We start from the raw sequence: 27,960 nt of genomic DNA, 5'->3' as shown, positions 1-27,960 counted from the left end.
CCTGAGATCTCTGTCCTACAACACTCCCCACCGTTCACCATGTTGATCACTGTATTCTGGGATCTCTCTGTTCTATAACACTCCCCACTGTTCACTGTGTTGGTCCTCGTACCCCGAGGTCTCACTGTTTCTACAACATGCCTACCATTCACCGTGCTGGTCACCATACCCTCCTGTCTCGCTGTTCTACAATGTTCACCAGGGCCCTACCATTCACGGTATATGTGTTCTGTCTCACCCCAACACAGTGTGCCATTGTCACACCAGCATAGCATTACACAGGGATACTTGGACCGTGTATTTCAGCCGCTTTCCTTTCCCTTTCAGGGTGAGGCCGTGCCTTTGAGGGAGATGGACAGTGAGCCCGGGACAGACATGGCAAGTGCCTGCACTGTCAGCTCCACCGCTGATGTGCCCCCAGGTACCGTGACCGCACTGCCCCGGAGAATCCTCAGGTGGCCTCTGCGGGCCCTGGGATTGGTGATTGGTATCCCCCGGCGCCTGTCTGACTGGGTGCATGGTGTGGTGCATGCCGCCAGCAGCCACGTGTGGAACAACGCCCGCCGCTATGGCTACCTGTATGAGTTGCTGAGTCTGTGTCTGCCTCTGCTGTGCGTGCAACTTGAGGTCCTCCTGAACATCTGGCAGGAGGAAGCCTCTTCCCCTGCTGAGCCGGTGGAACGAGTCCACAGAGCCCTGGCGTACAAGATGCACTGAGGGGCCCAGATTAGTGGACAGGCTGAGCAGGTCGCACAGTGGCCAAATGCACTCAAACTAAAGCTATTTATTTGTAATTTCAAACAAATAACCATTGACAGGTTTGGACAATTGAAATCAGGTACACTGAAGTGTTGGAGTTTGCCACCAGGGCAGTGATATTTGTGCCAACAATGTAACCAAAAACAAAAATCTGTTTTTACAAATTTAATGTTATATTTTTCTGCTTTAAACTGTTTACATTTTTATACCTGGGTCATTTTCAGTAAAAAGCGGGACGTTTTCTTGTGAATGAGGTGTGGATTCAAAAACTGTGGTGTGGATTCAAAAACTGTGCTGAATCCAAGCGTCCTTGTTGTTTACAAGCTTGAACCGATAGAAACACCAGCTGCCTTTGTCGAGCAATTATTGCCAATTATAACAGGGTAAAGTGCAGCGTAGCCAGATGCAGATGTTGGAGTTAATTGAAGCAGCAGACTGGTGCGTAGAAACACTGCTCATCGGATGCCACTGAGTATTCAGATGCGCACTGGCACCCCTCGCCAGTGTCCCGAAAAATGAATTCTGTTTACAGGGGGAGATCAGTCTTCCTCGTGACCAGGCAGTCGTGCAACAATGTTGAACAGCTGTCTAGTTGTGAATGATTTTAAAATTTACTTGTCGCTTTGTTTGAAGTGAATGTTCTGATGGCCCCTGAACCAGATGCCAGGGGTGCCTTTGTATTTTTTTAAAATCAATTGTCCCCTTGTAATTATTTTAAACATGTTACCGCAACTTGTTTACAAGGTTGGCAGACAGGAAGCCTGATCAGTATTTAATTTGCGGCGGAGTTTTGTGCGAAAGCCAACAAGCAGACAAGAATGCGAATCCGACTACAGTGCGTGGCTGGGATAGACACGTTACCTCTGCTGCTGTTTGGCGTGGGGAGACAGAGGGGACATTGGAGTCCTCTGGCAGGACCCAGAGTGGATCAACTTGTCGACCACGTCACATTATCAGTGCCTTGTCTTTTCTGTGACGTTTTGATGAGTTTAGACTTTTACCCCCTCTCCTTCTCTGCCTTCACCCACTTGCTTGCAATCTTGTCCCTTCTCGCTACTGCTGCTAGGAGCTGCCTCGAGTGCCTCGGACAACGTGTCCTGTCTCTGACCTCTGCACGCTAACATGTGCCAGACCGATTGTGGCCTTAATCTACAAAAATAGCAAATACATTTGACCCTCAGAATCATGGAGATCTGAGAGGTGAGATGAGAAGTGTAGCTTTCAAAACGACAAGTTTCCAGTAATGTATATAATACGGTGAATGAGCCAATCACGGCTCTGCTAACTGACTCAAATCCACCTTTTCCAATATTCTGATATTTTAATTTCTTTGGAAACCTCAGAGAAATCTGGACTTCTCGAATGAACTATAAAACAAATATTAACAAGATGGATTTTCTGTGATTTAATTTCTTGATCCTTCAATTCACTAAAACAAGGAATTCTGCTTTTAAATCCGGGTGCTAAAAATATAAATTAAGTTTGATTATCTGAATTTGTTAAAAAAAAATGTAAAAATGTTTCTGGATTCTGGGCACCTCTTTAAATTGATCACAGATAGACAGGGGCTGAAATCTCCCCTGGGTGACGACCAACCATTAAGGTCCATGTGAGATTCCTCACTCATTTGAGCCCACCCCCACCCCCCCCCCCCGTGCACACTGAACGAGGGGGTTTCAGATGTCAGCCACCTCTCAGTGGGATACCCCACCCACCCCTCCCCAAATTTAACAAAGAGAGTTCATTCCTCTTGAGTGAACTCGATCTTCACAGGGAGAAAATCCCTGTTGTTTTAGTGGATTTAGCAAGGACTGTGTACTAACAGAATGAAAAGGCTTGCATCACCTGCTAGTGCATTAATGAACAGTCAGACCCAGTAATGCATGAACTGCAAGTGCACTCTGTGATTTATAAATCAAACCTCCTCCCACTACTTTCTATCTTCTATTACAGAGTCCACATATCTTTAAAGGATGAGAATCAAAGGATATTTTAATCCCAACCCATCTGAAAAAAGATTTAACAGAAGGGTTCCTATTTCATTACAGAATATAATTAAGGAAATGTTTCTGAAGCCTTTTTTTTCCAGAAATGTGTATTTTTTTTCAATCTCACAATCAGTGGACTTGATGGAATGTCATTATTTATGAATATCCCAAATCTGTAAGCAAATTTTAAATTAAAATAGACGCTTTGTAAAGTACTGGTTCTTTCTCTTTCTTTTCTAAGGGTGTTTTTCTGCAAATTCCCCTCAAAAGCCGCGAGTGAGTTTTGAATCGATCCTTGTGGGATGATGAGGAGGGGAGCATTATTTGGGGAACTTTGACTGAGGTTCAGTTGTGATTTGGTTGCTGTTCAAACGGTAAATGACGTCTCCAAAAGTGCAGAGAAGGAGGCTGGAATTATTATGACCCGTGGCCCCAGGATGCATTCCCAGCGCGATTCCCCATTACTTGCCCAGCATCTCCCAAATCTGCAACCTCTCGCAAAGGCAGCAAACGCAGGGGGAGCCCCACCACTTGCAGGTTCCCCTCCATCCGATACAGGACGGTGTCGCCGGACTGCCTTCGTCACCCATTTTTTCAATATTTTTATTTTGAAATTGAAACTGAGATTCGCATTTTTAAAAAAATACAGAGTATGTAAAAAAACATATTAAAAGTAAAAAAAAATAGAAAAGTACAGAATACTCAAAATTTCAACCACGGTATCCACATCCTTAATCAAACAGTTTATATTAAGGTAATATTTTATTATAAAAAGAAAATCATGATTTTGAAAGTAATTCAAAAAGGGTCCCCTATGTCACCCTTTGACTCTCCCACCGGCTCTGTGAGAGCCTCTTCACCTGGACTCTGGCAATTCAAGAAGGCAGTCTGCCCTCCCACCTTCTTTAGGGCAGCCTGGAAAGGGCACCGGATGCTTGCCTTGCCGGCAGTAGTGCCACATCTGCAGAGAGCAGTGGTTCTCAACCCTTTCCTCCACCCCCTCCCCCCCCCCCACTCACATACCCTTACTAACCACGGAGCACCTATGGCATAGGTGCTCTGCAGTTAGTTAGGAATTACTTAGGATGGGATGTAAGTTGGGGGGGGTGGGGGAAGAAAGGTTTGGAATCATTGGCTTCGAGGAACCCTGAGACCCCATTGTCACCCATAAGGCGGATTTCATTCCTTTCCCTCCCTGTCACTCTGAGTCCGGGCTTCAGAGCTGGAGATCCTTTGGTCCCAGACTCAGTGGATCATGGCCACTTGGTGATACTACTCAATGAACCTTTTTCAGCTGTTCCCGTCAGCTGTTTCTGAGAGGGGCATTGGACAAAAGTGGCGACTCTCAAAAGTTAAAGAATTTCATGCATGTTACATTCTAAATGTTTCAATAATGGAACCTTTACCCTTAACACTCACCCCCGATGGTTTCAGTTGAACTGATCATAGAATATTTCAACACAGTACAGGCCCACTATGTTGTGCAGACCTATGTAAGCTTACCCAAGTGTCTAATCCTTCCAGTCCTAATGCCCATTTTCTTCCATCCAAGTAAGAGTATTTTGAACACCCCTATCATACCAGCCTTCACCATGCCCCCCAGCAATGCATTCCAGGCACCTGCCACTCAATGTATATAAAAAAAACTTGCCTCTGAAGGTCCCCCATCACAGCACCCACCACCCCCGTCGTGGACATCTCCTTTGTATGGATCTCCTCCCGAGAGCAAGAGGTCACAACCCAGCCTGTCTCCTGTCAAATCACAACTGAATCATGGCCTTCCTCCCTCTCAGCGCACCCTTACAAGCTCACTTGCGTCTTATAACAACGGTGACTGGGACCTGTTGTTATTTACCTGCATTTCCCTCCTGTTCCAGGTGATCTCAGTGCTGGGACCTCTGTCAGCAGTGGTGGACAACTTTCTGGTTCCAGCCTCTCCACTTCTTGCTGCTTTTTAATGGAGGGAGAGGGTTTCTCTTCCAAACCTTTCCATCTGTGCTAATGGGCATGGGAAGTTCTCTGCAACACAGACTGGAGGTTCTGTATCCTGCGCCCCTGCTTCATGAGAGAGACCAGGTCCTGGGGCCAGGTTGGGCTCACCATACCTGTGCTACAGTTACCTGCCCACTGAAGGTGACCTGCCAATGGGTGAAGCATTGTGCACTTACCCTGTTCCCTTGTGCAGGTTCTGTTAGATTTGGTCCAACTCCCTTTGAGGCAGAGTTCCAAATCGCAGCGAGATAATCTGAAAATCCATAGAATGGCAACAGTTGGAATTGTAAAATTAAACTCTGCAGGTCGAGCCTCATCTGTGAAGAGAAAAGCATTTAACATTTCAGGTTGAAAAGCCTTCATCAGGTCGGGGGTGGGGGGGGTGCGGGGCGGTGAGAGATGTTCCTTGACGTGTCTCAGCCCAGCGTAGTTCTGTACCTCCTCCCCATTGCTTCATTGAGATCAGCTTCGATCCTCTCCCCAGCTACTGGATGGTGTCAGTAAACAGGAACGTGTAGAAGGGATTCACCAGGTTGTAGCCAGGACTGGAGGGTTTGAGTTACAGGGAGGGGATGGATAGGCTGGACGTTATCCCTGCAGAGTAGACTTGATAGAGGTGTTTAAGATTTTGAAAGGGACAGACAGAGTAAATGTGGATAAGCTTTTTCAATTAAGAAAGGGGGAGATTCAAACTAGAGGACATGGTTTAAGATTGAAGGGGGAAAATTATAAGGGGAACATGAGGGGAAATTTCTTTACGCAGAGGGTGGTGGGGATGTGGAATGAGCTTCCGGCAGACGTGGTCGAGGCGGGATCATTGGTTACATTTAAGGAAAGACTGGATCGTTACATGGATAGGAGGGGACTAGAGGGGTATGGACCGGGTGCTGGTCAGTGGGACTAGGAGGGTGGGGATTTGCTACGGCATGAACTGGCCTGTTCTGTGCTGTAAGTGGTTATATGGTTATATGGTAATATGATTATATAATCGCAGAGGGGCAGAGATGTGGTGAAAGCTCGCAGCCTTTCCCCTAGGGAAGGGAGTCTAGGCCATAGGTTGAAGGTGTAAGTGGGGGTGGGGGGTCCGTATCTGCAATGAGCAGCCAGAGGAAGCTGTAGGAGTGGGAACAATAACAATGTTCAAAAGCCATTTTGACAGGAAAAAGGATTAGAGAACCCTGGGAATCTGTGAATGGTTTTACTTTGATTGACTTTCACAGACATTTACAAAATAAAAATATTTATTACAATTTGAATAAAAATTATGTCCTTTAAATCTTTAGCTCAGGTTCATTTAAATTTACATTGTAAAAAACATTAAAGTAAAAGAATTGAATAGAAACTTAATTTCTCCTCGGACTCCTAAAGCAGGGGTGTGAATCCTAAGGGAATGGTGATCCCTCCCCAGATCTGTCCCAGTGCGGGGAGTGGTAGGGGTCTCTGTCCCAGTGCAAGGAACTGCAGAGGTCTCTGTCAGTGCAGGAATGGCAAGGGTCTTTGTCCCAGTGCAGGGAATGGCAGAACTTCTGTCCCAGTGCCAGGAACGGCAGGAGCCTCTGTCCCAGTGTGGGGAGCGGCAGGGGTTTCTGTCCCAGTGCGGAGAACAATAGGGTGTCGTCCCAGTACAAGGAATAGCAGGGATCTCTATCCCAGTGCAGGGAATGGCAGGGCCTCTCTCCCAGTGTGGGGAGCGGCAGGGGTTTCTGTCCCAGTGCGGGGAACAATAGGGTGTCTGTCCCCATGCAGGAAATGGCGGAACTTCTGTCCCAGTGCAGGGAATGGCAGGGGCCTCTGTCCCAGTGCAGGGAATGGCAGGGGCCTCTGTCCCAGTGCGGGGAATGGCAGGGGCCTCTGTTCCAATGTGGGGAATGGCAGGAGCCTCTGTCCCAGTGCAGGGAACTGCAGGGGCCTCTGTCAATAGTCACAGATTTCTCTCCCAACCCCCCCCCCCCCACTTCACCCCCACTGTAGGGATTAAGGTGAGCAGGGGTTAGAGGAACTAAGAGGCATCTTCTTCACACAGAGGATGGTGGGTGTGTGGAATGAGCTGCCAGAGGAAGCAGTGGAGATGGGGACGATTATATTTAAAAGACATTATGACAAGTCCATGTTAGATTGACTCTGTGTCTCCAGTCGGTTCCACCAGGAGTTGTCCTTGCCCAGTCTCCCTTACTCTGAGTTTGGGCCCACAACACACCGTGCCCATTTTAACTCAGACCATTGAAGCTGATTCTGAGGAAAAGGTAAAAACCCCTCGTCTTGCCACTCCGCGGAGTGCAGAGGGGCTCGGCCGTGCCCATGGAAAGCATGGTAATAAAATCATAGAATATTACAGCACAGAAACAGGCCCCTTCGGCCCTTCTAGTCTGAGCTGAACCATTTTATTTGCCCCTCCCATCCATGTACCTGTCCAAATTCTTCTTAAATGTTAAAATTGAGCCGCATTCATGACCTCAGCCAGCAGCTTGTTCCACACCCCCACCACTCTATGTATGAAGTTCCCCTTAAACTCCTCCCCTTTAATCAAATTTTCCTCCCCGCCAATCCAGCGGAATGTCTTACTGTTGTCCACAGAAGTGTGCACAGTCACAACCACTGCCCCACAGCTCCAGAGTCCCCAGTTCGATCCTGACCTCAGGCTCTGTCTGTGTGGAGTTTGCACATTCTCCCTGTGACCGCAAGGATGTCCCCTGGGTGATTGGTTTCCTCCTGCATGCCGGTTTCCCCCGAGTGTGTGGGTGAGTGGTCTCTGCAACCTTCATGGCTGCAGTGCCTGCACCTGTGCATTCAGCTGTTCAACCTCCAAACCACTCCTCAAGTTGTCGCCAGCTCTGCAGCTGCTTGCTACTACAGCTCTGAGTTAAACTCCAAGACCCCAGTCAGTCTGGGACCTGCTCAGGTGCAGACAAGCAAATGTTCTGGATGATTGGATAAGTGAGAGCATGAGAGATTATTGTCATATATCTGAGTATACAGCGGCATGGACATTCCTACTTGCTGCAGCCACACAGGTAGGTAAAAGACAACTACAATTGTGTACATTAAATAGGGTGGAATTAGGTGGCACGGGCTTGTGGGTCAAAATGGCCTGTTACTCTGCATGTTACGTCAAAATTTTAAAAATTGAAAAATGTTTTTTAAATGCAAGAAAAAAAAGGAAATTTCAATAGTGAAGAAGGATCTTTTTGGTGGTCCTGGTGTAGTTTATGGTTAGGTTAGTGCTGGAGGTTCAAGAGGTTGAGAGCTGTTGGATGAAAACTGACGTAAATGCAGAGTCTTTTGCCCAGAGCAGGGGAATCAATAACCAGGGGTGGGGGTTTTTTTCTTAAACGAAAGCCAGTGAAGTTGATGTTAAGGCCATCCAGTTGGAGGGTGCCCATTTAAAATAGAATCATGGAGGGAATTTCTTTAGCCAGAAAATGGTAAACCTCGGGTGGTTTCAGTCTGGCAGTACATGAGACCATGGACAGACATGTTGGCAAGGGAATGGGATGGATCCGTGGATAGAATTGGTTTAGAGCAAAATAGGCCACTGCAGACAGGTGGGACTAGAGTGGGAGGGATATTTTGGTTGGAATGGACAGGTTGGCCCAAATAGCCTGTACCTATACTGTATAACTTTATAACCTGAAGGTGCTGGTTATCTTTTGCCTGAAGGTAGCAGCGAGAAGAAGTTGTGACCAAATTGATGCAGATCTGTTATGATGTTGGCTGCCTTCTTGATGCAGCAGCTCATTTCAATGTCTGCAGTGGACAGGAGGAAGGATGTTCTTTTAATAGCCAGACACATTTTCATTTCCCATGGAACAGGCAGTTTGACTCCATCTCTCTGGCAGGTCTGCTCCTATGGGGGGTCTGCTCCTATGGTCCTTAGCCTTATGTCATAGAGCATGTTTACCTGGGGTCCAGCTACATGGCTCTCAGTCTTAGCAGAGAAATGAATTGTGCAGTGGACACAATGAGTTGATAAAGAACAGAAATATACAGACATTACAGAGACAATTATTTAAATCAAAAACCATTTGGATAGATTTATAGAGAGGAAAAGCCATTTCAAGCAAATAAGATTTACACAGAATACCAACCTGAGTTAGCTCAAAGGGCCTGTTCCATGCTATACAATTCTATGACAACACCTCAAACCACACTCCCAGCCATGAATCTCACCCTGAGGGTTCTGGACCACAATCCTGGCTCCGTTAATACAGAGCTGTCCCACCCAGTGGTCTGGGCTGGAACTGGCTGTGCTGTTGAGGAGGTCCTCAGTGGGGAAATCCCCTTCTGAAATATTTCTCGGTGTAGGTGCTGGAGATTGTGGAGTCCTTACCTCGGTCACAGATGATACAACTAGATAAGACTATAAGATATAGGAGCTGAAGTAGGCCATTCGGCCCATCAAGTCCACTCTGTCATTCTATCATGAGCTGATCCATTCTCCCACTCAGTCCCATTCCTCTGCCTTCTCCCCATACCCTTTGATACCCTGACTACTCAGATATCTATCAATCTCTGCCTTAAATATACCCAACGACCTGACCTCCACAGCCACCCATGGCAGCAAATTCCAGAGGTTTACCATTTTCTGGCTAAAGAAATTCCCTCCATGTCTCTATTTTAAATTGGCACCCTCCAATCCTGAAGTTGTGCTCTCTTGTCCTTAATTCCCCTACCATGGGAAACAACTTTGCCACATTTACTCTGTCCAGGCCTTTCAACACTCAAAATATTTTTTTGAGGCCCCCCCCCTCCTCATTCTTCTGAACACCAATGACAAAGAGCTGTGAAACGTTCCTCACAGACTAATCCCTTAATTCCAGGAATAATTCGTGTGAATCTTCTTTGAACCCTCTCCAGTGCCAGCACATCCTTTCTTAAATAAGGAGCCCAAAACTGTACCCTGTGCTCAAAGTGAGGCCTGATCAATGCCTGATAAAGACTCAACATCACATCCCTGCTTTTGCATCCTATCCCTCTAGATACGAACACCAACAGCGCATTCGCCTTCTTCACCACCAACTTAAGGTGGAGGTCAACCTTTCAGGCTGCACAAAAACTTCCAAGTCCCTTTGCATCTCCGAATTTTGAATTTTCTCCCCATCCAAATAATAATCAGCCCTATTATTCTTTCCACAAAAGTGCACGACCAAACACTTTCCAAAACTACAGACGACTGAGCGTTTTCCAGACGGTCTTTGCATTAATGCAGAGCTGCAAAGGGAAACGTATACACAGCAAGATCCCACAGGGACTTGAAAGCATTTGGGCAGTGCCGGATACGTGAGGGAACACTTCAGCGAGAGTGACCCACAACTCCCTGAGCTTCAGCATAGCAATGAATAAGGGCAAAACCAGACCAAATGGTAACATGTTTAATTGGGGAAGGGCCAATTATGAAGGGAGAGTAAATTGGGAACAGGTGTTCTTGGGGAAGGGGGAAGCGCAGAAGTATTGTGGAGGATGGTGTGGGGTTCTGGATGGTTTTGTCCCACTGAGCCGGGGAAAAGATGGTGGGAAAATGGAACCGTGGTGAGGCAGCTGGTTAAGAGGAAACATACATTAGATTTAGGAAGCAATAAAACAGGCAGGGCTCATGAGAATTATCTGATAGGCATTGGAGGAACTGAACAAGGACTTAAGGGAGCTGCAAGGGGACATGGCAAGTAGGATTAAGGAGAACTCCAAGGCTTTCTATGCATGGGAAGAACAAAAGGAAGATAAGAGTGATGGTGGAACCACTTAAGGATAAAGGAGGCAACATGTGCCTGGAGGCAGAGGAGGTTGGGGAGGTCAGTCCTAAATGAATACTTTGCTTCAGCATTCACCAGAGAAAATTACCTTGGTCGAGGTGAGATCAGAATTGAACAGGCTTGTGTGCTGGACCTGTTGAAATTTTTAAAAATAAGGTGCTGGATCTTTTGAAAAACATTGATAAGTACATGAGGCCAGATGAGATTTACCCCAGGTTGCTGTGGGAAGAAATTGCTGGGATGTTGGCAATGATCTTTCCATCCACCCTGAACACAGGGGAGGGGCCGGAGGATTGGAGAATGGCAAATGTAGTCCCCTTATTTAAAAAAAACGTTAATAGGGAGAATCCTGGGAATTATAGACCAGTGAGTTTTACGTAAACTATTGGAGAGGATTCTTAAGGATAGGATCTACGAGCATTTAGAGAACTGCAGCCTTCTTGGGGATAGTCAGCATGGTTTTGTGAGGTGAGGAGCAGAAGTAGGCCAATCTGCCTGTTGGGTCTGCTCTGCCATTTAATTATGAGCTGATCCTTATCACTCAGCCCCACTCCCTGGCCTTCTCACCATAACCCTTGATGCCTTGACTAATCAATTGCCTGTCAATTTCTGTCTTAACGATGACCTTGCTTCCATTGCTGCCTGCGGCGACAAGTTCCACAGACTCTCTGACTAAAGAAATTTCTCTGCATTTCTGCTTTAAATTGACACCCTTTTATCTTGAAGAGGTGCCCTCTTGTCCTAGACTCCCCTACCATGGAAAACAACTTTGTCACATCTACTCTCTCCAGGCATTTGAAATGTCTCTGAGGCCCCCCACCCCCTCATCCTTCTGTACTCCAACGAGTAATACTTTAATAAGTAATGATAATAAACAACAACAACATTAAGGTGGTGCCTCAAGAGCCTAATGGAGTTTTTTGAGGAGCTGCCAAAAGAAATTGATGAGGGTCGGGCGGTAGATGTGGTCAACGTGAATGTTAGCGAGGCATTTGACAAGGTCCCCCATGAAAGACTCGTTCAGAAAGTCATGAGGCATGGGATCAGTGGAAACTTGGCTGTGTGGATTCAGATTTGGTTTGCCTGTAGAAAGCAGAGAGTAGTAGTGGAAGGAAAATATTCTTCCTGAAGGTCGGTGACTAGTGGAGTACCACATGAATCTGTCTGGGACCCATGTTCTTCATGATTTTTTAAAAATAAATGACCTGGATGAAGAGGTGGAAGGATGGGTCAGTAAGTTTGCAGTTGACACGAAGGTTGTAGGAGTTGTGGATGGAGCTGAGGGTTGTTGAAGGTTACAACAGGATATCGACAGGATGGAGAGTTGGGTGGGAATGAGGCAGATGGAGTTCAATCTGGATATGTGTGAGGTGATGCATTTTGGAAGGTCAAACCTGAAGGCAGAGTACATGGTTAATGGTCAGATACTTGACATTGTGGAAGAACAGAGGAACCTTGGTGTCCAAATCCAAGATTTTTGAAGGTTACTGTGCAGATTGATAGGATAATTAACAAGGCCTATGGGATTCTGGGCTTCATTAGTTATGGGATTGAGTTCAAGAGTCATGAGGTGATGTTGCAGCTCTATAAATCTCTGGTGAGACCACATTTAGAGCATTGTGTTCAGTTCTGATCACCTCATTACAGGAAGGATGTGGAGAGGGTGTAGAGGAGATTCGCCAGGATGTTGCTTTGATTAGAAATTAAATCTTAAGAGACAAGGCTAGCAGAGCTGGGGCTTTTTCTCTTTGGAGCGAAGGATGAGAGGTGACTTAATAAAGGTCTACAAGATTATGAGAGGCATAGATAGGGTGGACAGCCTGTGCCTGTTTCCCAGGGCAGGATCAGCAAGCACCAGAGGACATCTGTACAAAGTGAAGGGAAGGAAGTTTAGGAGAGACGTCAGGGGTAAGATTTTCACACAGGGTTGTGGGTGCCTGGAATGCCTTGCCAGGGATAGTGGTGGTGGAGGCTGGAACATTAGAAGCAAGAGACTCTTAGACAGGCACACGAATGGAAGAAAAATAGAGGTTTACGAGGTAGGTAAGGTTTTATATTTTTGTTGGTATACATAGGCCGGCACAATATCATGGGCTGAAGGGCCTGATCCTTGGACTTGGGTACCAAGTCCCTCTTTCCTCAGTACATCTAAGGATCCTCCCCTTCCTGTGCATCTCCTGGCCTTTTTGTCCTTCCCAAGATGAAGCACCTCATATTTTTCCAGATTGAATGGCGTGTCCCATTTCTCTGCCCATTGAGTTGTAGATTGATCTCCTTTAATACTCCATCACCACCTTTCTCACCATCAGTGGTTTCTGTGCCACGTTCAGATGTGCCCATCATGCCTCCTGCACTCTCATCCCATGAGCAAGGGTACCGATCCCAGCCCTACACCACGACCTGCTGGCGTCCAATCACAAAGACACCCACCACCTCCTCTCTACCAAACTCATTTTGGATGCAATTTGCCAAAATGCCCTCAATTCCGTGAACTCTAACTTTTTGGACCAGGCTCCATGTGGGACCTTGTCATGATGTGTTTTTTTTTAAATTCTGAATGTCATTTAGACACGCAGCACAGTAACTGACCATTTCAGCCCACAAGCCAGTGCTGCCTAATTACACCCAATTGACCTATAACCCCGATACATTTTGAAGGGTGGGAGGAAACCGGAGGACCCCCGGGGAAAACCCATGCAGACACTGGAAGAACTTGCAGACTCTTTACAGATAGTGCTGGATTCCATCTAAGTCCCAATCACTGATGCTGTAATGACATTGGGCTAACTGTGTGTCCCAAAATGTTTTTACTAAAGGTTTTCCTGAAGTCTATATGAATTCCTCATCAACACATTTAATTATCTCCTTAATTATAATGCTTCGGATCTTCCTCTCAACAAATTCATGGTCCTTGATCGATTCTGGACCCTCCAATGCAAACATGCTCTCTCCTGCTTGGCCTAGTAACTTCCTGACCACATTGAGAGAAGTCTGGGCTGCAATTACCTGGCTGAACCCCTCTTTCTGAGCACACTTGCTCTTCTGCAGTTGTCTCACCTCAGCGAAGATTCCAAAATCTCTGGCAGGGCCTCAGCAACCTTCTCCTCACCTGCCATGAGATTTACATCATCCAGTTGTGGGGTTTTATCCATCTCGAAGCCTACTGACTCATCAAACATCAACTCCTTTTCAATTAATGTGTTCTAATTCCACTCACTCCATCCTGAATTCTCCAACTACGAAGTCCTTTTCCTTCGTCACTCCAGATGAGTCCTTTCTCTGCTATGGAGACATGCTGGCCTTTGACCGTGGACCCACCTGCATGTGTCCACTCCCTGTCCACTTTGCCAGGTCACCTTTTTTCTGTTGAAGTCATCTCAACACCTACTCTGGTCCTCAATTTCCAGTGTGTCCCAAGTCCTTCTCCAGAACAGTTATTTCTCTATCTCCAACACATTTTACCATTGCTATTCCTTCCACATTTCCTGGGACCCATATAACATAAGAGCAGAATTAGGCTATTCAGCCCATCAGGTCTGCCCTGCCATTTAATCATGAGCTGATCCAATTTCCAACTCAGCCCCACTACCTGGTCTTCTCCCCTTTGATGCCCTGGATAATTGGAACTTATCAATCTCTGGCCTTAAATACACCCAATGACCCAGCCTCCACAACCTCCTGCGGCAATAAATTCCACAGGTTCACCACCCTCTGGCTAAAGAAATTCCTCCGCATCTGTTCGAAACAGATGCCCTTCAATTATTCCTTCTCGAGTCAGCATATCTACTCAAAAAATCCTCTTGGACACAGTTTAAAAATTCCATCCCTCTTAAGTTATTTTGCACTAAAGGCCTTGATGAAGAAGTTGAAATTCCTATCTGCTTCCTAATTCTTTGATCCGATTATTCCTCTCTGCATTGCCTACAACTCTGGTCTCCCATTTCTCACTGACAGATGGACAAAGTTAATGTGGGCCATTATTTAAGAAGGGGCCCTAAGGACGAGCTGGGAACCACAGGTCAGTGAGCCTATCACCTGTGGTTGGTAAGTTGCAGGAGCAGATTCTGAAAATTAGGATCTACCTGTGTTTGGAAAGGCCGGGATTGATAAAGGGATGGTCCACATGGCTTTGTGCATGGGAAATCTTGTCTCACCAATTTCACTCAGGATGTAAGAGAACAGGGTGTTAGAAGTTGTCAATGTGAACTTCAGAATGGACTGATGAGGCCCTGCATGGTAGGCTGGTCTGGATGTTCAAATCCCATGGGATCCAGGGTGATCTGGTCAATAGGATACAGAATTTGCTTGATGGTAGAACTCGGAGGGTCAGAGTGGTGGGCTGTTTCAGATGGAGGTCTGTGACCAGTGGAATGGTGCAGCGGTTGGTGCTGGGCCTACTGTTGCTCGTCATCGATGGTGACAATATAGCTGGCAGGATAAGTAAGTTTGATGAAGAGCTCAAGCACAAAACATCAGTTATGCAGTTTTACCTTTTTCTCTATGAAGGACACGGTTTGAGTTTCTCCAGCTGAGTTTCTCCAGCTTTGTGTTTTTACTTCAACCACGGTGTCTACAGACTTTTGTGTTTTACTTCATGGTAAGTACGTTTGCAGATGACGTCAAAATTGATGGTGTAGAAAACATTGAAGAAAGTTATCTGAGATCACAACAGGATCAAGATAAACTAGGGAACTAGTCTGAGGAGTGCAGTTGAACGGCTCCAGTAAGAGTAAGGTGTGGCATTTGGGAGGTTAAATCAGGTCAGGACTTTCACAGTGAATGGCAAACCCTGGTAGAACAGAGAGACCTCGGGCTACAGGTACAAAGTTCTCTGAAACTTGTGACCCAGGTAGACGAGGTGGTGAAGAGCATGCTTACCTTCGTCACTCAGGGCAAAATCTGGTGTGTCATGTATGAGATATTGGAGTATTGTGTGCAGTTCTGGGTAGTGGAAGGATGTCAAAACATATCCATGCCCTCATGATTTTATAAACCTCTGTAAGATTCCCTATCAACCTCCAGGGACAAATGTCCCAATTTTCCAAGTCCTCTTGTCCCAGTAACATTCTCAGGAACCTTTTATCCACCTTTAGCAGCTTACTGACGTTGATTTTGTAGCCGAGACCCAGGTTACTCCGAGAAGTGAGGGAAAGAGATTGCTGGGGCATTGGTGATGATGTTTGCACCCTTCCGACCCCTGAAGGAGGACCAGGGGATTGGATAATGGCAAATGTTCAAGAAAGGTAATAGGGAGTGTAGTGCGTCGAATGATTCAAAGACTTGTTGACTTAAACCAAGGCTTTTATTAGCAAAAGACTGGAGCGTAGTACATCGAGGTCGACCAGTCTGGACTGACCTGGGTCTGGTTAGGAGCAGCCCTTTATAACCTGCCAGTAGGCGTGGCTACGGCTCTCAGCCAATCACTACTACTATATGTAAATATATACAAATATATACATTGGTGATAGGATCCTGTACTATCACAGGGAGGATCCTGGGAATTATAAACCAATGAGTTTTACACCAGTGGTGGGCATACTACTGAAGAGGATCCTTGTGGGAAAGTTTGCTCTTGCTGCTCTGGGTGGGGGGGTGGGGGGGGTTTAAACAGGTGATGCGGAAGATGGAAACCAACGTGCCAGAGCAGATCATGGAGGGGTTGTGGAAAAAGATGATCTTAAGATGGCAAAATCAGGAACAGAAAGGTTGTGCGAGGTGGGAATAATGTTCCATGTTGCTTCTGTTTCAACACAAGGAGTGTTATAGGAAAGGCGGGCGAGCTCTACTGTGGATCAGCGCATAGATTCACACCAATGCGGCCATTATTGTTGTGGTTCAGTTGTTTCAGATGTGATAGAGTGTGGACTGGGGGGGAGCAGGTGAGATGAAAGGGGGAGAGGTGGCATTGATGGTCACTGAAAATGTTACAGCTGTGCTCAGTCAGGATAGACCAGCGGGCTCGTCCACTGAGACTATATAAATGGAACTGAGGATGAGGGAACAGGATAACCACTGGAATGGGATTGCATTATAGAGACTACCCAATAGGCAGAATTGGAGGAGAACATTTGCAGAGAGAGGTGCAGGAAACATAAGGTTGTGATAGGAGGGGATTTTAACTTCCCACATATTTACAGGGTTTTCCATACCGTGAAGGGGCTTGGATGAGTTGGAGTTCATCAAATGTGTTCAGGAAAGTTTCCAAAATCAATATATTAGAGGTTCCCACTATAGAGAGAGCAAGAAGGATATGGAGGGCTAAGGTCCGGGTGCAGGTCGATGGAACTGAGCAGAATAATAGTTTGGACTAGATGGGGTGAAGGGCCTGTTTCTGCTGAAGGGTTCAGTGGTTTAGTAAGGTGCTATTGTTAATGTTAAAAAGGGTTGTCACGGGTTACAATAGGATATAGACAGCATTGCAGGGTTGGGTGGAGGAGGGGCAGATGGTGTTCAATCTGGAAATGTGTGCAGTTATGCATTTTGGACGATTGTACCTGAAGGGAGATCCTTAACAGTGAGGAGGAACAGGGAGAGTAACCGAGCAAATTGATAGGGTGGTTAAAGAAGGCTGATAGTGTGCTGACCTCATTAGTCCAGGGATTGAGTACAAGAGCCGTGAGGTAATATTACAACTCCATAAAACTCTGGTTAGATCACCACTTTAGGGAAACTTCAATCCCGTCTCCCTCAATCTCCCTATTTGACAACACTCCAGTGCCCTACCATTCACTGGGCAAGTCCTGCACTGGTTTAACCTCCCAAAATGAAACACTTTACAATGGCCTGTGGTAAATTCCTGGCAATTTTTCACAAGCTGTTACAGATAAGCATAATTATTCCTGACAAGGACTGTTTTGGTTCAAACATGTATCAGAATGTTTGTAGAACAATTTGTTCGACTGAACTGAGCAAGGTTGAACTTGCATAGCAGCCACAGCCTTAGGGTTGATGTGAACTGAGCAGTTTGCTTTCTGTGTTGATGTGGCTGAGTTAAGAAAATGTCAAAACAAACTTCCATTCCTCCTCTGCTCTGCCACTCATTCCCCACACCTCCCCTTCTCTCTCTCTCTCCTCTCTCTCTTCTTTTGCTCTCTCCTCTTCTATTTCTCTCTCTCCCACTCTCTCTCTCTTGCACAAACTCCTGCCCTATTTCAATTATGTTATAGACTTTTCTGTTTTTGTTATTTTGCTTGTCTCATTTTTTCTCTCCAAGTCTCTGCTTCTCTCACTCAATATCTCACACACAAACACTGTCTCCATCTCTCATTCTCCTTTTGATCCTTTCTCCATCACTCTGTCTCTCTCTCTCTCTTTCTCACAATCTCATTCCCTCTCCCTTTCTCTGACATTATTTCACATATTTCAAATTCCATGCGTTTGTCATTTTGTTTGCTTAAATTGAAAAAAAATCTCATTACATTCTTTTCAGTCTAGTCATGGATAAATTTATTTCATATTAGTTGATTTGTAACTCAGCAAACTTCAGCTGATACTCTGCTGTCATGTTAGAGGTACTGCCACCCTGGGGAGTGCTGCCCTGTCAGAAGTGCTGTCTCCCTGCTGCCACCCTGGGGAGTGCTGCCCTGTAGGAGCTGCTGTCTCCCTGGGGAGTGCTGCCCTGTAGGAAGTGCTGCCACCCTAGGGAGTGCTGCCCTATAGGAGGTGCTGCCACCCTGGGGAGTGCTGCCCTGTAGGAATTGCTGTCTCCCTGCTGCCACCCTGGGTTGTGCTGGCTTTTAGGAGGTGCTGCCACCCTGGGGAGTGCAGCCCTGTCAGAGGTGCCGCCACCCTGGGGAGTGCTGCCCTGTAGGAGGTGCTGTCTCCCTGCAGCCACACTGGGGAGTGCTGCCCTGTAGGTGGTGCTGCCACCCTGGGGAGTTCTGCCCTGTAGGAGGTGCTGTCTCTCTGGGGAATGCTGCCGTGTAGGAGGTGCTGCCACCCTGGTGAGTGCTACCCTGTCAGAGGTGCTGCCACCCTGGGGAGTGCTGCCCTGTAGGAGGTGCTGTCTCTCTGGGGAGTGCTGCCCTGTAGGAGGTGCTGCCATCCTGGGGAGTTCTGCCCTGTAGGAGGTGCGGCCAGCCTGGGGAATGCTGCCCTGTAGGAGGTGCTGTCTCTCTGGAGAGTGCTGCCATGTAGGAGGTGCTGCCACCCTGAGATGTGCTGCCCTGTAGGAGGTGCTGCCACTCTGGGGAGTGCTGCCCTGTAGGAGGTGCTGTCTCCCTGCTGCCACACTGGGGAGTGCTGCCCTGTCGGAGGTGCTGCCACCCTGGGGAGTTCTGCCCTGTAGGAGGTGCTGCCACCCTGGGGAATGCTGCCCTGTAGAGGGTTTTGTCTCTCTGGGGAGTGCTGCCATGTAGGAGGTGCTGCCACCCTGGGGAGTACTGCCCTGTAGGAGGTGCTGTCTCCCTGCTGCCACCCTGGGGAGTGCTGCCCTGTAGGAGGTGCTGCCACCCTGGGGAGTGCTGCCCTGTAGGAGGTGCTGCCACCCTGCTGCCACCCTGGGGAGTGCTGCCCTGTCGGAGGTGCTGCCACCCTGGGGAGTGCTGTCCTGTAGGAGGTGCTGTCTCTCTGGGAAGTGCTGCCGTGTAGGAGGTGCTGCCACCTTGGGGAGTGCTGCCCTGTAGGAGGTGCTGTCTGCCTGCTGCCACCCTGACATTATCTAGGTCTTCTGTTTGCTTAATGGTTTTTGGGAGATGTGTGTCGATGGGAAGGCCAGCATTTATTGCCTATACCTAATTGCTCCTGAGATGGAGGGGTTGAGATCTTCTGGAGCCTCTGAAGACCTGGGGAAGGGGCTCCAACTGTGCTGGCGGGAGGGTATTATAGGGTTTAGATCCAGGTTTAGATCGAGGTATCTCCAGATCAGGTGTGGGACGGGATGTGGGGTGGGGGGGGGGAGGTTTGGAGGAACCTGCGCCTGCTGCCCTCGTCCTCCCTGCTGGCCCAGCTCATGGGTTCAGGAGGCGACACCTCAGATCTCCATTGACGAACTCTTCCTGCTCTCTCATCTCAGTTTCTCAGCTCCAGCCTGAATCGATCCACAGCAAAAGATCCAAGTGCAAAACTGGAAATGTGGATCTTCCCAGGACATCCCCAGCCCTGGAGGGACACTCTCCTCTGGGTTCCCCACAGGTACTGGCGGTTCGAGTGAAGGTGACCAGTGACGGGAGCAGGTAGGTCTGCCCTAGATCTTGCATCTCCTCCCTTAGAACATAGTGAACAGGAGCAGATGAAGGCCATTCAGCCCATCAAGCCTGCTTCACCATTCAGTGCAATCATGGCAGATCATGTGACCTTGGTACCATATTCCTGCTTTCTCTCTACCCCTCAATCTCTTCACCCAATACGGCCATATCGAATATATCTAACAAACTGGCCTCAACAACTTTCTGTGGCAGAAAGTTCACAACTGTCTATGTGAAAGAATTTTCTCCTCATCTTAGTCCTGAATGGCTTCCCTCTTCTCATTAGCCTGTGATCCCTTGTTCTGGAACATTCTTCCTATGGATTCATTGCCAGGGTCACATCCCTCCCAGAGGTTTGAACACTAAGTTGAGCACTGGCCCTTCTCGTGATCTTGTTGCATCCTGATCTACACACCCCGAAATGTCTCAGTGAAGGGTTCCAACCCGAAACGTCGGCCATTCTTTCTCTCCCACAGACGCTCCTCAACCCTCTGAGTTCCTCCAGCAGACAGATGCTCCAGATTCCAGAATCTATCATCTCTCCTCTGTCTCCTTGGGACATCTCGTGTTCTCAGCAAGCGATTGGGGTGGGGTCTTGGTATTGAGACTCTCTGCTCTACCGTGTCCTCGTTTACCACTCACTGATGCTGATCCTATTTTATGTTCCCCACATTCTTATCAACTCCCCCTAGATTGGAAGTAAAACATGAAACTCTGCAGACACTGTAGTTAAAGTAAAAATATAACTTGATGACGGGCTCAAGCCTGAAATGTTGGTTATGCATCTTTATCTTTGCTCGATAAAATTCACTGTCTGACTTGCTGAGTTTCTCCAGCATCATGTTTTAACTCTTCCCCCCCCCCCCCCCCCCCCCCGGATTCTTCCCCTCGTTTACGCCCAATTATCCAGTAACCTGCACATCTCTGGGAGGTGGGAGGAGACGGGGTGGGGATCCAACTCAGTCACAGTGGGAATGTGCAGACTCCACACAGACAGTGGCAGAGGTGAGGAGTTGCTGGGGGGAGAGAGGCAGGGGATCAACCCACTGATACTTTTGGCTAACCCCAAAGGCTGTCAGGAAGCCACATGGCCAACTTGGCTGCAGGGGGAATGAGTCACCTAATGTGGGAGGCGGTGAATCGGTTGTTGAGAAATGTTTCTCCATGGTTTTTGTCTGGCCGTACAGATCCAAGCCAGGACTGTGGCTGACAGCAATGCTCTGAAATGATGATTGGAACCAGACGCTTATTGATGAAAGACTAGACATGGCACAGCCTCCCCTACCTCCCCTCCCCCGGAGTAGCCACCTTAGGCTCTATGTTCTCCAATGGTTTTCTGTGGGTAAGACAGAGTCTGGGGAGGTGGATAAACTGCGTCAGAACCGGGGGTGTCGAGGGGAGGGGGTCAGGGCAGAGAGGGGAGAGGAAGGGGCTGCCAGGCGAGAGGCAGAACCAGGTGAGGAACAGGATGGAGCTGGGTGGGGGAAAGTGATAGGTAGAAAGGAAAAGAAAGAGGACAAGGAGCTATTTTGGGGAGAGGGAAGGGGAGGAGAGGAGGTTTGAAAGGGGATGAGGAGTGGAAGGTGCAGGGGAGGAGGGGGGGAGAGGGGAGAGGGGTGAGAGGGAAGAGGAGGGGATGGGGAGGAGAGGGGGTTTGGAGGGGAATGGGGAGGTGCAGGGAAGGGGGATAGGGAGGGGAGCTGAGGACAGAGTAGAGTCTAGTGGTGATTTGCAGATATTTCGAAGGGGTGCAGGGTGGGATTTTGGAGAGGTGGTGGATGAGGGCTGAGGGGATTTGGGAGAGAGGCAGGGTGAAGTTGTATGACATTGAACTGCGATAAATCCACATGTGATATCACTGTGGGCCCACGGTAGAACTACTTGAGACCATTTGACCTCTTGTGCTGCTCTCCCACCAGTAGTAGGGAGATGTTGTTCAGTGGAGAGAAGTCCCTGATAGCCTCGTATTTTAGAAAATAAACCCCGAGGTGGGTAGGCCATCGAGGTGAAGCTCAGCGGAGTGGGGGAGTGAGATGGGGAAATTTAGGCGTGATGGGTAGCACAATGCTGTTACAGTGCCAGCGATCTGGGTTGGAATCCACCACTGATTCTAAGGAGTTTGTACGTTCTCCCCAAGGACTCCAGTTTCTTCCCACCCTTCAAAACATACAGGGTGTATAGGTTAATTTGGGAGTCATTGGGCACTATGGACTTGTGGGCTGGAGGGGGCTTCAACCAAGCTGTATCGTTGAAATTAAAATGCAAAATTCAAACTTCCAAAGTCTCGAGCCAGGCAGCTGAGAATCACAGTCATGGGAACTGGGTAATGAGGGGAGGGGGGTAGAGAGAGAGAGGCGAAGGGGATGAGGGGGGGGAGAGAGCGAGATGAAGGGGAGAGAGAGAGAGACAAAGGAGAGAGTGGTGAAGAAGAGAGGGAAGGAGGTAGTAAAGGAGGAAGAAGGTGAGAGAGAGAGAGAGAGAGATGCAGGTGATCATTTTAATCGAGGTAATTTCTGGGTTAATAGCTGTACAGGGAAAGTGCTGAGTGAATGGCAGGCCCTCAGCAGCACTGAGGGAGGGATATGGGGTGCAGGAGCACATCTCCCTGAGAGCAACCACACAGGGGATGGGGGTTGAAGAAGGTGCCCAGGCACTGAGGATATTGGTCAGGGAGCCACGTGGCAGCTGTGTCAAACTCTAGTGAGACCATGCGTGGAGCATTGTGTGTTGTTCTGGTCGTCCCCATCACAGGAATGAGGTGGAGACTTTGGAGAGGGTGCAGAAGAGATTCACCAGAGTGTTGTGAAACACGAAAGTCTGCAGACATTGTGACTGTAGTAAACACACAGAAATGCTGGAGGAACTCAGCCGATCTCACAGCGTCCATAGAGGTAAAGATATATTACTGACATTTTGTGTCTGAGCCAGGACGTTGCCTGGATTGGAGACTGAAAAACTGTGGTTGCTTTTTCTGCTTTCCCACAAATTAAAGGTCAGAAAACAGAATAAAATATCTTCCATCTGTGAAGGAGCCATTGATTCAACAGATCTGACGTAGCTCAGCGCCAACTGTTCCAACTCCCTGACCACAGAGGACAGGGAGACACAACCTGATGGGGCGGGGTATGTGACTCAGACGTGGTCATCCCGCAGTCCAGTTTCCTGTCAATCCAGATGTTGGAGGTCAGAGCTGCTGTGAAATGAATTGAGAGCTTCTCCTGTGTTAAAGGCACGTTACCCGAGGGAGAGCAGCTACATACATGGGTAGACAAATTGCAGGTGGAGTGTAATCTGGACACGTGTGCGTTGCAATTTGGGGGGGGGGGGTGTTCAAATACAAGGGGGAGGCAGGACCCTCAGGGTACAGGGGGATCTTGGGGTGCAAATCCAGAGCATCACCCTTCACTCCATCGAGGATGTCTACAAGAGGCAGAACCTTAAGGAAGCAGCCTCTGTCCTCAAGGATCCCACAACCCAGGCCATAACTCTTCTCACTGCTACCATCAGGAAGGAGGTACAGGAGTCTGAAGATGAACACCCAACAGCACAAAAACAGCATTTTCCCCTCCGCCATCAGATTTCTGAATAGACAATGAACCACAGACATGACCTCATTTATTTTTGCACTCATTTATTTATTTTAAAATGTAATTTATAGCAATATTTGCTGCAAAACAACAACTCTTGTGAAGTGTTCATGACAATAGATTCTGAGCTTCCAGCAAGTGTCAGCGCAATGGAGAAGGTGTACGTCATACCTGCCTCCTTTGATGGATCAGTGAGTACAATGGTCGGGAAGTCATGTTGCAGCTGTGTAAACCTTTGGTTCGACCACATGTGGATTATTGTGTGCACCTCTGGTCACTCATCACAGGAAGGATGTGGGGAAAGGTGCAGAGGATCTTGCCTACATTGGGAAATGTTTGTGATCAGGAGAGATTGGACAAAATTGGGTGGTGTCCTCTGGAGTCTCAGAGGCTGAGGAGAGGCCTGATCGATGATCAAATGATGAAAGGCATTGGGGTGGAGGGGGGTGGGGTAGTTAGAGGCTTTATTGAAGGGGAGAAATTACAAATACTAGATACAGGGGTTCAAGGGAGTGGAACAGACAGGGAATGGGGCAATATCAAGCAGACCAGACAGGCAGGCCAAGTTTAAGTTGGCACCATGGTTGGACACACATCGTAGGCTGAAGATTCCTGTTCTATGTTTGATGTAAGAATCAGAATTTATTGTCATGAACGTGTGATGAAATTTGTTGCTTTGCAGCAGCATCAAATGCGCAAACATTGCTATAAATTACATTTAAAGAAATAAATAATCATGTCAGGAAATAGGAGAAAGTGAGACCGTGTCTCATTTAGAAATCTGATGGAGGAGGGGAAGAAGCTGTTTTTGTACCATTGGGTGTTTGTCTTCCCGATGGTAGCAGTGAGAAGTGGGCATGGCCTGGAAGGTGAGGGTCCTTGAGGATAGAGGATGCTTTCATGTAGATGTCTTCGAAAGAGTGATTGCCAAGATGGTGCTGGCCGAGTTCACAACTCCCTGGAGTTTTTTACCTGTCCTGTACATTGGCACCTCTGTACCAGATAGTGATGCAACCAGCCAGAATGCCATTCACCTGTAGAAACATTTGAGTCTTCGGTGTCATACCAAATCTCTTCAAATTCCTCATTGAAGGATAGCTGCTGGCGAGCTGCCTTCACGATTGCATTGGCATGAAGCCCCCAGGATAGATCATCAGAGATGTTGACACCCAAGGATTTGAACTTCTTTACCATTTCCACTGCTAACCCCTTGATGAGGACTGGTTCATTTTCCTGGTTTCCCCTTCCTGAAGTCCACAATCAGCTCCTTGGTTTTGCTAATGTTGAGTGCAAGGATGTTGGCGTGAGACCACTCAACTTGCTGATCTATCTCCCTGTGATTCTGCTGATGACCCTGGTGTCATTGACAAATTTGTAAACAACATTTGAATTGTGCCCAGCCACTCAGGCATGGGTTGTAGAGTGAGAAGAGCAGTGGGCTAAGTATGCATCCCTGAGGTGCGCTGTGTTGATTGGCAATAAGGAGGGCGTGTTGGCAACATTCAGGAAGAGTGAACGGGTGTCACTTGTGTCAGACCTGAGATGATGGCTCAGTTTCTCCCCCCATGGATGCTGCCTGACTTTCTGAGTGTTTCTAGAGCTTTCAATCTTTATTCTAGGGAAGGATTGCTCAGTCCCCTTCCAAGAACCATGGGTTTCCACCGCTCCCATTCACCACGATTCCCAAACATCTCTTCTTCTGTTTTCTCTGGAGCAGCTCTGAAACGGAGTCAGAACCTGCAATCTCCGACTTCACCTCAAGCCCTGGCCCTGGGACATGGGGCCGGAGAACCACCATGCCCCAGAGGAAAGCGGGAACGAAGTCTGGTCAACACAATGTAACCTCCAAGGCCCAGCAAGGTAAAATAACCTGGTAAGCCGAGGGTCGGGATCTCTCAGGATAACAGCAAAACTGAGACGTGTAAAGCCACCCTTGCATTGTCCCATTTAAAGAATAAATACCTCATTTACAGGCAGTTAGTAAAAGCTGAAACACTCAGCAGGTCAGGCAGCATCTGTGGAGAGGGGTACACTTCACGTTTCATGTCCAGACAAGTTGTCGGAACTGGGAGAGAAAGAAACAAGCAAAGTGAGGTGTTAGAGTGGGGAGAGCTTGGTGAGTTTCTTGTCATATACATGAGTACAATGTACAGATGCACCAACATTCTTGCTGCAGCCACACAGGTCTGTAAGATAGGACAAGTACAATAGTATAAACCAACTTATCACAATGTGCCAAGAGAGGGAGATGATAAATATTTTTTAAAAAGGGTAGCTAAACAAATACTTGAGTTGTTCAAGTAAGAAAGTTGTGGTTCCGGAGCAGGTTAGGGTTGGGGTTACAGTAGTTCGGGGAAGTCCAAGAGCCTGATAGCTGTTGGATTAAAACTGAACCCTGTAGGTGCTGGTCTTCAGACTTCTGTACCTTCTGCCTGAAGGGAGCAGTGAGAAGAGCTTGTGACCAGACTGACTAAGGTCATTGAGATGCACAGCGTGGAAGCAGGCCTGGACTGACCAAAATGTCCTGTCCACGCTAGTCCCACCTGCCTGAATTTGCCCTATATCCCTCTAAACCCATCCTATCCAGGCAGCATGGTTAGTGCAGTGGTTACTGCAACACTTTTGTCTTGTCAGTGACCTGGGTTCGAATCCGGTGCTGTCTGTAATGAGTTTGAACGGTCTCCCCATGTCTGCGTGGGTTTCCTCCGGGTGCTCCGATTTCTTCCAGTCCTCCAAAAAGCGTACAGTTTGAGGTTACTTGGCGTATTTGGATGGCACAGTTCATGAGCTGGAAGGGTCTGTTTCCATGCTGTTAAGTTTACATTAAAAAAAATTCATGATTCCATTCAAATCTTTCTTAAACATTGCAATAGTTTCTGCCTCAACCCCCTCCTCTGGCAGCCCGTTCCATACACCCTTCATATTCTCTGTGAAACAGTGTCTCCCTCAGGTTTCTGTTAAAGCTCTCTTCCACCCCCACCACCTTAAACTCATGTCATCTGGTTCCTGATTCCCTTACTTAATAGATCTCCCGATCTATTTCCCTCATGGTTCTGTACACCTCTGAGAGATCCCTCATCCTCCTCCACTCCAAGGAATTAAAGTGCCAGCCCAGACAACCTCTCGCCGTAGCCCAGGCCCCCCGAGTCTAGGCAACATCCTTGTAAATCCTCTCTGCTCCCCTTCCAGCTTGACGACATCTTTCCTGCAGCGCGGTGACCAACACTGAGCACAACACTCCAAGTAGGGCCTCACCAACGTCGTATACAACTGCCTCATGGCCTCCCAACTTCTGTACTTGATGCTCTGATGAAGGCCAATGTGCAGAAAGCCTTTTTGACTACCCTATCTACCTGTGACACCACTGTCAAGGATCGATGTACCTGTACTCCTTTATCCCTCTGCTCTACAACACTTCCCACATCCCCACCATTCAGTATAGATTCGACCTACATGAGCCCTTCCAAAATATCGACTTGAGGCAGGGCCTCGCATAGATGTCTTCATCAGATACTCGCATTGGGCTTGGCTTGGTTTGCCATTATCTGCAGCCTTCTGGGTTCCTGGCACTCAAGTTTCCAAAGGAAAGCACAGATTAAAGGGAATACCTCCGACAGGGTGGAGACAGGATGACCAAACACAGCAGTCTCAATCAGATTACTTTTATTTTTGATTAGCATCACAGAAAACAGCAAGGAAGGTTGCCCAGATGTGGCACGCACAGTTGAAGATGACGTCAGCTGATGGAATAATGGATAAAGTTGTTGTAGCAAGTCAGGAAGTCTGAAGGTGGGACGTTTATGAAATTGACCAAGGGACTGATGAAGTTCAGTGGGGACAAAACACAGGGAGTGAAATAGCCTCTTTAAAAAAGGGAGGGAGGGGAGGGAGAGAGAGAACAGTGAGAGAAAGAGAGTACAGGAGAGAGTGCATGAGATTGAGGGGTTATCTCAGAGAGGAGAAAAAAATCTGGGTCCCTCACATAAGAATTACAGTGGGAAGCAAAGAATGGCAGAGAATTTGGCTGGCACGGTTGTCGAAGAGGTCAGTGGCCCGGGTTTGAATCATGCTGTCTCCAAGGAGTTTGTATGTTCTTCCCGTGTCTGCGTGGGTTTGCTCCGGTTTCCTCCTACCCTTCAAAACATACGGTGGTTGTAGGTTCATTGGCCATGTGGGTGTATTTGGGTGAGGTGAGCCAGAAGGAACTGTTACCATGCTGTATTTCAAATTTTGTTAAAATAATTGAAATTAAAAATTAAATTAAAGTAATATTTAGTATTTATGATCTATAACAATGATTTGGAGGGGAATGTAATTATAATGTAGAAAATTGAATCTTGATAAAGGCCCTGGGCTGCAATTGTTTTCTGGGAATCCATCTCTCTCTCTCTCTCTCTCTCTCTCTCTCTCTCTCTCTCTCTCCTCGCTCTCGCCGCTTTCAGGTGGCCAGAATACCCTGATGTAAAGCCACCTACTCTACCCCTATGCAGCTGTCAGGAGGCCACCTGAAGGTGGAGAACCCGGCCAGAAGGAGCACTTACCTAACCCTCCTCCTGTAGGTATAATCTCCGGCTCCGAGATTCCCCCGTTGCACCTGAAAGCAGCAGTGGGACTACGGCCATAGTCTACAGGAGCCGGCATTCTCTCAGACGTGGCTCTCCTTCAGCTGGCACGTTCAGATGACAGAAAGGCGTCTTCACCA

At 47.7% G+C, this 27,960-nt stretch overlaps 1 protein-coding gene across 9 annotated transcripts in view; it reads left to right on the top strand.

The window, feature by feature from the left end:
- LOC138745937 (F-actin-monooxygenase MICAL2-like) overlaps window positions 1-27,960 on the top strand; it is a 156,923-nt gene that overhangs the window by 92,960 nt on the left and 36,003 nt on the right. For 8 of the 9 annotated variants that reach the window (XM_069903490.1, XM_069903491.1, XM_069903496.1 and 5 more), the window contains 3 exons: window positions 328-421; window positions 19,500-19,659; window positions 24,976-25,118. In XM_069903490.1, coding sequence (XP_069759591.1) covers window positions 328-421; window positions 19,500-19,659; window positions 24,976-25,118 — 397 coding nt within the window. Of the gene's footprint in view, window positions 1-327; window positions 2,963-19,499; window positions 19,660-24,975; window positions 25,119-27,960 lie in introns of those variants that run through there. The other variant, XM_069903559.1, reaches the window with a different exon arrangement.

This window comes from Narcine bancroftii, chromosome 1 (genome assembly GCF_036971445.1).
Source record: "Narcine bancroftii isolate sNarBan1 chromosome 1, sNarBan1.hap1, whole genome shotgun sequence".
NCBI classification, from domain to species: Eukaryota; Metazoa; Chordata; class Chondrichthyes; order Torpediniformes; family Narcinidae; genus Narcine; species Narcine bancroftii.
The sequence above is the reverse complement of the archived record's forward strand: the minus strand, read 5'-3'. Positions and strand labels throughout refer to the sequence as shown.